Below are 12,516 nucleotides of genomic sequence, written 5' to 3' on the forward strand. Positions count from 1 at the left end.
CAGCTGGCGGAGCGAGGCAGCATCTCTACTAGCTGTGCCATTGTGCTACTCATCAAGCTTAAGCTGAATCATAATTTGCTGATCTCACTCCCAAAGAAACATGGATGTCTCAAGGATGAACAAAAATACTTCATACATCTGAACAGCAAATTGGAAAATGAGATTAACCCTTCTTTTCCCACCACAGATTAAGAGAAAAAACAATCTTATCAGACTGTATGATTCAGCTATACACAGGCCACATTACAACTGTGGTGAACTGCTGTATTCTTGATGATCTCGTTCCACTCCATCCTGTGACTCTACCTGTGGCCCCTCACTCTTTTGACCGTGTCTAAAGTCTCTAACATCCTAACCCTTCCCCAGAAAGCCAGAGTCACAGCACAAGATGAGGTCCTTTCCCATTGTGAATAAAAGCCTGCAGATCACTGACTCAGTCTCAGCCTCTCCAGTAATTTATGGCGTGCCAATTTTATTCACAACTTTATTGTTTTCATTGCTAATAATGGACCAACTCCTGAAACCCGACAAGTGGAGTTCGATCCACAGTTGTCTGGTGCCACAGACAACTTCAAACTCTGGCTACGCTGTTTCAAGGTCTTCCACCAAAACTCAGCTAGCATCGTGGCCTCCGACACAAACACTGCATCTTTTCTTCTCAGGGGTCAGGCTCAGAGTGTTCTCAGTGATCAGGGATGCCACCATGTACGTGGAAGCCATGGATATAATCAAGGGACAATACAGGGAGAAAGATAACGAAATATAGGCCAGGCATATGCTGCCCTCCCCCGCAGACAGCGACCGAGCGAATCGGGCGATGAGTTCTTCTGGTCCATGTGGGCACTCGCACGGGCGTGCAACTTCCAGGCAGTAGCGGCCATCAAAAATACATAGGACATGATCTTGGACATCCATGTTGCAGATATCAGGTCTAACTAAGTGCGTCAGAGGTTACTCGAGCAAAGTTAGACTTAAAAGGGGCAATCAATCTTGTGAAATCTATGCAGATCGCCCTCTGCCATGCAGAGGTGTACTTTGCACGGGGGTCACCACCCTGGGACATGGACATCTCCATCGACGACCAGGTGACTAAATACTTTTTTGATAGCAGGACCCATCCCTCAGGGTCAGCAACCCGCAGTTCTTTAACTGACCGCTCTGTTCCTTCCTCCCCACCCCCTCCACTGGCTCAACCAATGTGCAGTCTCTCTACCCTCCATATCAACCCCCCACCACCGCTGCCGCTATTCGCCAACCTCACCCCCAACTGTAAGCCAGTCGCTACAAAAAGAGGGCAAAAATACAGTGAAAGAGTGTTTATAAAGGCAGAGATACGACGACTCCTGGATGAGGGGATTATCGAGGCCATCACAAGCCCCTGGAGAGCCCAGGTAGTGATGGTCAAGGGTGAGGGTACATGCAGAATGGTGATCAACTATAGTCAATCCATTAATCAAGACATGCAGCTGGATGCATATCTCCTCCCTCACATCGTGGACATGGTTAACTAAATCACCCAGTATCGTGTGTTCTCCATGATAGACCTGAAATCTGCCTACCACCAATTCCTCATCCACCCTCAGGTTCGCCAGTACACAGCTTTCAAGGCAGACAGCTGCCTCTACCACTTCCTCAGGCTCCCCTTCGATGTCACCAATGGCATTTCCATCTTCCAATGAGGTATGACCAAAACGGTAGACCAAAATGACCTGCACGCCACCTTCCCATATCCGGAAAATGTCATGATCTGCTTCCTCAACCTGCAAGACCATGACGTGAACCTCCAGAAATTCCTCACCACTGCCAAATGCCTGAATCTGACCCACAATAAGGATGTGTGTTTTTTGCACTACCCAATTGGTGATCCTTGGCTACTTCATGGAGAATGGGGTCATTGGCCCCAACCCTGACCGCATGCGGCCTCTGCTAGACCTCCCCTTTGCCCACAGCCTCAAGGCCCTGAAAAGGTGCCTGGGGTTCTTTTCTTATTATGCCCAGTGGGTTCCAAATTATGCCCAACCCCTTATCAGGCCCACTTCCTTCCCCCTTACAAATGAAGCACGGGCAACCTTCTGATACATAAAGGAGGATATTGTGAAAGCCACAATGTATACGGTGGATGAATCTGCCCCCTTCTAGGTGAAGAACAATGCATCCGATTTCCCCGTCTGCCACCTTTAATCAGGCAGGCAGCCCCATTGCCTTTTCTTCCCCCACACCCTCCAGTGCCATGAAGTCCAACACTCTATAGAGAAAGAGGCTCAGGCGATAGTTGAGGCAGTACGGCACTAGAGGAATTACCTAGATGGCAGATGTTTTACCTTACTCACAGACCAATAGGCCATGGCATTCACGTTCAACAATAAACAGCGTGGAAAGATAAAGAACGATAAAATTTTTAGATGGAGGATTGAGCTCTCCACCTACAATTACGATATCCTATACCAACCAGGGAAGCTCAATGAGCTCTCAGATGCCCTGTCACAAGGGACATGCCAGCGTACGTGGATTGCTTCAAAGCCCTCCACAACCCTATCTTTCTAATGAACAGTCATCAATGCCCTTGAAAAAGATTCTGGAAATAAACCAATTTCAGCTTCCTGTTTCAAAACTGCTATACATACCAGAAATAACAAATAATTAAATTCTTTATAAAATTCAATTGTGAACCCATCCTCTCTAGGACACTTCCCTCCCGGCATCAATTGTAATGCTTCCTTAAGTTCTAATTCCATAAAGGGACTATCTTAATATCCATCACACTCAATGATGGTAAATCTAAATTTGATAAAAACAAGTCAATTTGCTCAATATTTTGCATACCTTCCAATGTATAAAGACCACTATAATTTTTTTTTTAATTCCTCATTAATTTCCTATGGTTTATAAGTAATCTCAGAATTTTTCCTAATTGCATTAATCGTTCTTGAAGCTTGCTCAGTTTTCAATTGCCAAGCCAAAACTTTATGTGCTCTTTCACCTAACTCATAATAATGTTGCTTCGATCTTTGAATCATTTTTTCATACTTGTAAGATTGCAAGGTATTATAACAAAGCTTTAATTTAGACAATTGCATCTTATTATCTTCTCTAACATTCTTTCTCTAACATTTCAATTTCTTTTTCTAAATTTTGACTCTACCAAATATTTTTTATAACTTTTGCTGTATAACTAATAATCTGACCTCTCAAATATGCTTTCAAAGTGACCCATAAAACAAATTTACCCTGCGCTGAATCTTCATTCATTTGTAAATAAAAAGCAATTTGATCTCTAATATATTTAACAAATTCAAGTTTTTTTTTTAATAACAATTCCTTAAATCTCTAACGATAAACATTTTCTACCATCTCAGTACCTAAACAAGAAGCCAACAACAGCGAATGATCAGACAATGTTCTACTCTTGTACTCAGCATGTGTAAATCTACCTTGTAACTGAGCTGAAACTAAAAATAGATCAATTCTAGAAAACGAATTATGTCGAGCAGAATAGAAAGAAAAATCTTTTTCAGTAGGATTCAATTTCCTTCATATTTCTACCAAATTTAAATCTTTCATCACCTCAATTATTCTCTTTGCCATTTTAGTTCTCTTCACAATTTTTGGAGATTTATCCAACAATGGATCCAGGCAGCAGTTAAAATTTCCTCCTACCAAAATATTTCCATTTGAATGGTTCAAATTTTAAAAAAGTATCTGTAACAAATGCTTCCTTATCCGGTGCATAAGCATTCATCAATGTCCAAGTTTGCAAAAATATTTTACAATTCACCATTAAAACTCTACCAGCATTAGCAGAAAAGGAGTCCAAAATAAAGGGTACTTTTTTATTTATCAAAATAGCAACTCCTCTGGCTTTCAAATTAAAAGATGAAGCAATCACATGTCCAACCCAATTTAAGATTAATAAAGAAAAAAAACTCTTTCCCCCCCCCAAACAAAAAACTGCAAAGCAGTACCCCCCTCGTCGACTGGGTGTGGTCAATACCACTAGTGGCAGATGACTTCGAATTCAGCAGGGTCATCTATCTCTCCCCGGCCGGACTTTCAAAATAAGTTCATCAATTTATTGTGCAGGTTGAGTTGAAGTATCATCCATCATGTCATTTAGTTGCACCGTTTCCATCTTCTGCAGTTCACCTCCACTTCCATTCTTAGCCTGAACAATATTGATTATTGGCTTCTTGGAAAGATCGAAACTCAGCTTGTTCTCTGGTAAAGAATTAGCAAAAGTTAAGGCATCCTGAGCTTTCTCAAAAAACTGATGCTGGAATGGCCCATAAAACATTCAACACTGCTGGATATCTAAATGTCAATTTCTTCCACAGCATTGTCTTGACCTGATTAAACTCCTTACATCTCTGTATAACTTCCTGACTTAGAACTGCATAAAAGAGAACTCTGCTGCCCTGAACCATTATTGGGTTCTGATCAACACGAGCCTTCTGTACAGCAAGACGTAAAATTGTCTCCCGATCTTGATATCTTAAACATCTAATTAAAACCGCTCCTGGAAGTTCTCCTGGAAAAGGTTTCCTTCTTAATGCTTGATGAGCTCTGTCCAATTCCAATCCATCTGGAAATGATTCCATCCCCAATATTTCTGGAATCCATTTATGAAAAAATTTCATAGGGTCTTGTCCTTCAATATCTTCCGGAAGTCCAACTATTTTCACATTATTCTGTCGACTTTGATTTTCCAGTGAATCAATTTTTTTGCAAAAACATATTCTTCTGCATATCCCATCCATTTGATCCATTCTATCTTCAACTTTCTTACATCTTTCCTGTACCTCGTCCACTGCAATCAAACATTTATTAAGATCCCCTTTCATAGCAGCAATTTCTCCACACATATCAGACATTTTCCTTTTTACTTCAACAAATTGTTCATCTATGTTATGAAAACCAGTAGTCATATAAGCCATAATATTTTCATTCTGCTTTGTTAACTTTTCAAACATTGTAACCACATCAGGTCCAGGTGAAGGATTTTTTTTAAAGTAGGTGAAGTGGCAGATTTAAAAGGCGAAGCCATTTTTGTAGTTCTGGGCCTACCTTCTATTGCTTCAGCTGCTATGTAATAATTCTTCATCTTCTTCATCCAGATATTCGAGATGCTCTTCTTCTTCTTCCTCCTCTGGTACTAAAATTTCTTCTCTGGCTGCCCTGTTATGGGTCTGGACCCTAGTCCACATCTGGCCGGCCTCTTCAGTCCGACGTGGAGCGGGTTCCCCCCCCCCGCAGCACGGAATCGGTCCAGTACTTTGTGGAATCGCGATGTTGGGCGCGTGTTCATAGGGCCCGCTGCGCGGTAGTGTGCACTCGTCGGCACGTGTCAGGACGCTGCCGGCAGCACTTCCCCGCTCGTACCCCTGCGCAGCCCTGCTCAGCTCACCACCCTCACCCTCGTCCTGGCCGAATGCCAAATTCCCTGCGTTGGCACATCAGTTTATTTTAAATACCTGAAAGAATTTTTTTTTAAAGTCTCTAAGGGGTGGGGGAGGGGGGGGGGGTTGGGATGAGATAGTCCAGAAGAGGGGGGAATAGGGGGGGGATTGTATTTTTTTTTGTAATGTTTTATAAAATCTTTAAATAAAATTTTCAAAAAAAAGCCCTCCACAATGACCTCTGCCACCCCAGTGTCATGAGATTTTTTCACTTTTTCAAATCTCAAAATCTGCCATTCTCCATTGGGGATGTCAGAGACATGACCAGGAACTGCAGGGTCTGTACGGAGTGCAAGCTGCATTTCTACTAACCAGACAGGGTACACCTGATAAAAGCTACACGCCCCTCTGAGCATCTGAACATGGACTTAAAGGGCCCCCTTCCCTCAACCAACCGCAATACATACTTCCTCACTGTTATTGATGAGTATTCGCGGTTCCTCTTTGCCATCCCTGCCCTGACATAACCATCATCACAGTCACTGGGGCCCTGCGTAACCTGTTCACCCTGTTTGGGTACCACAGGAAACGGGGGTCCTAGTTTATGAGGGACAAACTGCGCCAATTCCTGCTGGCCGGGGGTATTGCCACGAGCAGGACACGAGTTATAACACCCAGGGGAAAGGTCAGGTAGAGAGAGAGAACAGCACTGTGTTGAAGGCCATCCTTCTTTCCCTAAAGTTCAGGGGGTGGCCTGTCTCTCACTAGCAGGAGGTCCTTCCAGAGGCACTCCATGCTACTCAATCTCCGTATGTACTCCCACTTATGCGACCCCTCACAAAATAATTTTCTCCTTCTCCAGGAAGTCCATGTCGGGGACCACTCTGCCCTCCTGGCTGACATATCCAAGCCCGGTCCTGCTATGAAAACACGCGATGCACTGGTGAAAAGGGTTCAGCTCTTCCACGAGAACCCCCCAATACGCATATGTAGCCTACCCTGTGGAGTCTCCATCCGGGACCTTGCGCAGCAGGTGCCCCTGAGGAGCACACCCACCAAACAGCACCCCCCTCCTCCCACAGACACATAATACATACCATTGCACCCTTCCCCCATCCCAGTCACCCCGGCTGAGCTTTCATGCTCCCAGCAAGCCAATACAGCACTGGAGGTCCAGGACAAGACAGCAGCCCCAGTCACAACCCCACCACCAGAGCTCCGCTGGTCAGTACAGAAGATCGAGTCACCAAACCAGCTTAATCTGTAAGATTTTGTGCCCCATGTCACCCTGCCAGACAATTAAAAAAAACAAGGGTGAATGTGGTACACTGCTATATTCTTGATTATCTGGTTCCACACCATCCTGTGACCCCTCCCTCTTTTCACATCTTGACCCTTCCCCAGAAAGCCCGGGTCACGGCAAAAGATGAAGTCCTTGTCCATTGTGAATAAAAGCCTGTAGATCAGTGACTCAGTCTCAGCCTCTCGAGTTATTTACTGCACATCATCTCGAGTTATTTACTGCACATCATCAACAAAATGAAAAATTATCACAATGGAAGACACGGTACCTCTTTTGAAGCAGAGCTGGACAGTTGCATTGCTTGGTATTGACTGAGCACGGCATTTAATCGCTGCACTAAAAGAGACAGAATTGCACACAATATACTGAAAATTCCTTTTTTTTTCTCCAATGTTGTATAAAGAGCATCATCCTATTAGAAACCAGGGGACACTAGCAATGAATAACATTTCCTCAGGGGATTTTTTTAACATAATATATTTAGAGGTTTTATTGCCCCAATGTAGACAAGAAATTTCCACCTGTGAGGATGGGGGAATAAACAGATACTTTAACGACAGGTTGTACCTTTTTAATCTGGCGATGCTGGGACCTGGCCATTGCCAGACCACAGAAAGTGACCCCAGGGGGGAACTCCCTATGTAAACACATCAAAGATAGAATAAAACTTAAAACCCGAAATAATACTGTGGGGCAGCACAGTTAGCATAGCGGTTAGCACAAGGCCAATGATCAGGACCAAGGATTTGAGCACTGTACACACCAATTTATAATTTGATTGAAGAATGCAGATATAACATGAGTAAAGGAGATGGCAAACCATACTAGCAATATAACTAAATAGGCTGCATGGTTAGCATAGCAGTTAGTGCAATGCCTTTACAGAGCCAATGATCAGCACCAGAGTTCTAGTCCTGTGCTGTCTGTAAGTAGTTTGTACTAATGGCAGCAGATATTTCAGTGGAGTAAAGAAAATTACAGTCGCATGAGAGGATCTGGCCAAAGTCAAATGGAAAAGCACACTATTAGGGATGACAAGCTATCACCAATGGCTGGTGTTTCTGCAAAAGAAAAGTATGTGGAAGAGGAGTACATACCAAAAGGAAAGAAAGTTTTGAATAGAAAAAAAGAGACAATTATGTCTGATGAAGGAAGTTAAAGCCAAAGTAAAAGCAAAAGAGAGGGCATACAAGGAAGCAGAAATTAGCAGGAAGATAGGGGTCTGGGAAACTTAAAAAAACTTAAGAGAAGGCAACTAAGAAGGTGATTAGGAAGGAAAAGAGAAATTCTGAAAGGAGGTTAGGAAATAATATCAAAGAGGATACCTAGAGCTTTTTTAAGTATGTAAAAAGCAAAAGAGAGACAAGAATAGACACAAGGCCATTAGAAAATGAAGCTGGAGAAATTGTAATGAGAGATGAGATGGCAGAAGAACTGAATGAAGTGAGTGTTGTTAAAATCACAAGAGAGAAGGTACTTGGGAAGCTAAATGGTCTAAAGGTAGCTAAAAGGTCTAAGGGTAGCCAAGACTCCCGGACCAGATGGAATGGACCCTAGAGTTTTGAAGGCGGTCGTTGCAGAGATTGTGGAGGCATTGGTAATGATCTTCCAGGAATCAATGGATCTAGCATGGTTCCAGAGGACTGGAGAATCGTGAATGTTAGTCTGCTGCTTAAGAGGGGAGCGAGGCAGCAGAAAGGAATCTATATGGACCTATTAGACTGATGTCAGTGGTTGGGAAGATGTTGGACTCAATTGTCAAAGATAAGATTACTGATTACCTAGAGGAGCATCACAAGATAAGTCTAAGTCAGCATGGTTTCCTTAAAGAAAAATTATGCCTGACTAACCTACTACAATTTTTTGAGGAGATAACAAACAGGACAGACAGGGGAGAAACAGCAGATGTTGTGAATTTGGATTTTCAAAAGGTCTTCAACAAGGTGTTGCACATGAGGCTGCGTAACAAGATGAGAGCTCATGAAATTACAGGAAGGATTCTAGAAGGGGTAAGCATTGGTTAATAGGCAGGAAATAGAAAGTGGGAATAAGGGGATCCAATTTGGGTTGGTTGCCTGTGACTAGTGGTATTCAGCAGAGGTCAGTGTTGGGGATGTTTCTTTTTACACTGTATATAAATGATTTTGGTAATGGAATAGATAGCTCTGTTGCTAGATTTGCAGATTACACCAGGTGGTAGAGCTGGTGGTACTGAGAACATGGAAAGACTGCAGAGACTTGAATAGATTAGGAGAATGGGTAAAGAGAGAGCAAATGTAATACCATGTCAGGAAGTGAATACTTGGTACAAGAAATAGAGAAGGCTATAATTTAGATGGAAAGAAAATTCAAAATTTGAAGGTACAAAGGTACTTGGGAGTCCTCACAAAGTATGCTCTAAAGCAGGGGTGTCAAATTCAAATTCACAGAGGGCCAAAATTAAAAACTTGGACTAAGTCGTATGCCAAACTAAATATTTATTGAAAATTTTCAACAACATCTGCATGTTTTCTCTTCTTTCAACATATGTAATGTTAAACTTTTTCTTATTAAAATGAATGTTTAATAATAGTTTTGGTTAAACTCTTTCCAGAAGAAGCATTAACAAATGAGAAATAAAATATTCAATAAATAATATTTCTCTATAGCCCTTAAGCTCCTTTTAAATGTATTTTTTCACAAGCCAAGTCAAAAAAAAAATAACAACTTGCTTCAATGACAAACAGGTTTGTCTTTTAAAATGATGAACATATAGTCTGCCTCCCACCTGTCTTGAAAGGTCCTGTTTTCTGACTTTCGTTTGGCCATTTTTCGTAAGGGATTTATTACATGTGAGTTAGGCGACAGGTGGCAGATGGTAATGAAAGAGAGGAGGTGGGGGCAATTCGCGGGCTGACGGGCCGGCGCCAACGCATTTGCAAAGCATTCTGGGATTTGTAGTATTAGCTGTGCATACGCTATACTGGCGCGGCAGCCAGCGGGCCAGCTCTAATACATATTTGATATGATCTTGCGGGCCAAATATTATTATATCATGGGCCAAATTTGGCCCACGGGCATGAGTTTGACATGTGTGCTCTAAAGGTTAACCTCCAGGTTGAGTTGTTGCTGAAAAAGGAGAATGCGATGCTGGCATTATTTCTAGAGGAAAAGTATACAAGAGCAGGAATGTAATGTTGAGAACTCACTTGGAATACTGTGTATTTTGGGCACCTTATTTGAGAAAGGATGTGCTAGCATTGGAGAGGGTTCAGAGATTTTCTAGAATGATACCAGAAATGAAAGGGTTAGCATATCTTGACTCTTGGACTGTAATCGTTAGAGTACAGAAGGATGAGGGGGACCTCAGAGACATTTCAAATGCTGAAAGGCCTGGACAGAGTAGCTGTGATCAAGTTATTTCCCATAGTAGGGGAATCTAGGACAAGAGACCACAATTTCAGGATAAAAAGGCATCAATTTAAAACATGCAGACTAATTTCTTTGTCCAGAGGGTCGTGTGTCAGTGAAACCTGTTGCCACAGATGGCAGTTGAAGCAAGGTCAATGGGTGTATTTAAGACAGAAAATGACAGGCATTTGATTAGTCAGGGTATCAAGGGTTACAGGGAGAAGGCCAGGGTGTGGTGCTGAGTGATAAGGATCAGCTCATGATTAAATGGCAGAGCAGGCCCATCAGGCCAATTGGCCTCCTTTTGCTCATATCTTGTGATCTTTTCGGACAACAATTTTTGTTTAGAAAAGGAAAAGTGAAAAATCTAATTACTTTTCCATCTGATAGCATTACATTTCCCCAGGAGAATTTATATTTAACTCATAAGGAAAGCAAGGAATATTAAGAATTCCAGACACGTACTGTCTTCAGAAAGGATTGTCCAATTCAGTGTCTTTTGAGACTGTGCATTAAGCTTGATATTCTTTTTACCTTAATTTATCCAAGAGTGATGAAATTATTTTGCTGTGTAGGACAGCCCACATAAACCATGCTTTGTCCTCAATAAAAATATTTCCAGCAATGATCACAGAACAGCAATGAATAACAGGAACCCTATTTCAAGTATATACAAGGTATTGTGCCAATGATTGAAGTCAGATCATTGATGTTCAGCACCATCAATTTTCAAGCCTGATCGATAAACTCTATTGATCGATCAGGCTTTAAAATTGATGGTGCTGAACAAACAGATTTTCCTGTGTATTGGATATTATTTCTATTACATTGGACAACAATCTTTTTTAAAGGTTTGCTTCCTGAAAAAAAATGAGGATAATGATAGACAACTTCAAGCTGAACACAAAAATAACTTCAGATTTGCTGTGTCTTGTAGGAAGTTGGAGAAACATTAAATTAATTTTTATGGAATTTAGTATGTTCAGTTGTATCAAGATGCTGGCACATTGCATTAGTTCAAATGACCCAAAACGTTTTGATTTTTGTTTTCACTCAGCATCTGATACCCTGATACCACTTTTCCATGGTCGCAATGTCCTGGTGAAACCTTTCACCCTGTTTGTCACTGACTGCACCAAGATCAGCAGGGACAAAGTCTTAGTGCGTGTGCAGAAGATGTATTTTCCATGACACGTTGCACTGCCTGGTTTTATCTGCTTGAAGCAGATGTAGTTTAGCGCTTCGTAGTTGCCAAGAAAATTCTCAACAACATCTTTAAGTGCCTTCCAGCCAGGCCCAAGACAACATTTGCATAGCACTGAGCGCATGTCTAGGCAAGCTTGGATAGACTAAAACAGCTTGCTTTGTGGTGAATATACTAGTAATTATATATGATAGGAAATCACAAAAATAGGTAAAAAACAATACATGATAAGAAATATTTAAGGTGATTTTTGTAATCAGCAGCCCAAAATCCATAAAATACACCTAAACGTGATCAGGAAGAAAATCTTTATTGGCCAGTGTTATTAATTGAACTAACTTTTTCATTTTAAAAAGTTAGAGTTGAATAATAAACTTTACTATTAAAAAAAAAGTGGATTTTGGAAATTTGAAATAAAAAGGAAAATGCTGGAAATACTCAGTAGATCAGTGTGCATCATTGGGAGAAAAAAATAGGGTTTACATTTCAGGGTAATGCTCCTTTGCCAGAACTTATCAGGAAACAAAGGGAGACGGTTAAACTGCAGGGAGGGTTGGGTGGTAGGTGGATTGGGTAAAACTGGGTGGTTTTTGAGAGAAGTTGTGAACAACAATGAAAGCAGTTGGAGTGATTTTTAAATAAAAGAATGGACAAAATAGTACACAAGTTGGAAAATGCAGAACAGGGAGATGTCTAGTAGGCCATGAAACACAGAAGTCTGCAGAAGCTGTAAATATAGTTTTTAAAAACTGCTGGAGGAACTCAGCCAGTCTTGCAGCATCCATGAAAGGTTAAAAAAAATGTTGTAGACATTGTGAACCTGAGCCCTTCCTCAAGATACAAGTGGTGGTAAAAAAAAAGATAGACTGGCTTCTGTGTGAAAGGGTGGGGAAAAAGGGAAGAATAGGAGGGGGAGAAGTACAGAACAACAGACACAAGGCGTTAATTGAATAAGATAAGAGGGTAGGAGAAAGGAAAGTTGAGAGTTTATTTTGGCTCTGTGAAAGGAGACTGGGGGAAAAGGGAAGAGTGAGATATAGAGCTAGAGAATGAGAGACCGGGAAGATTGTGGGGAGGGGGGGTTCAAACAGAAACTGGAGAAGTTGATGTTAATGCCATCTGTTTGAAGGATGCCCAGATGGAATGAAAGGTGTGATTCCTATTTGGAAGTGGTCTCCCTCTGGCAGTACATGAGACCATGGATAGACATGCCAGCAAAGGAATAG

The 12,516-nt window shown here is 41.7% G+C and overlaps 1 protein-coding gene across 4 annotated transcripts in view; it reads right to left on the reverse strand.

The window, feature by feature from the left end:
• The window catches only part of sclt1 (sodium channel and clathrin linker 1), a 189,831-nt gene that overhangs the window by 125,869 nt on the left and 51,446 nt on the right, over positions 1–12,516 (reverse strand). For all 4 annotated transcript variants that reach the window (XR_011353954.1, XR_011353956.1, XR_011353955.1 and 1 more), the window contains exon 3: positions 6,965–7,032. Coding sequence is in view for 1 of the 4 variants with exons in the window: in XM_069925989.1 (XP_069782090.1) it covers positions 6,965–7,032 (68 nt within the window). In the remaining 3 variants the exon portion in view is untranslated. The remainder of the gene's footprint in view (positions 1–6,964; positions 7,033–12,516) is intronic.

The sequence above is a fragment of the Narcine bancroftii genome, chromosome 3, assembly GCF_036971445.1.
Source record: "Narcine bancroftii isolate sNarBan1 chromosome 3, sNarBan1.hap1, whole genome shotgun sequence".
Classification (NCBI taxonomy): Eukaryota; Metazoa; Chordata; class Chondrichthyes; order Torpediniformes; family Narcinidae; genus Narcine; species Narcine bancroftii.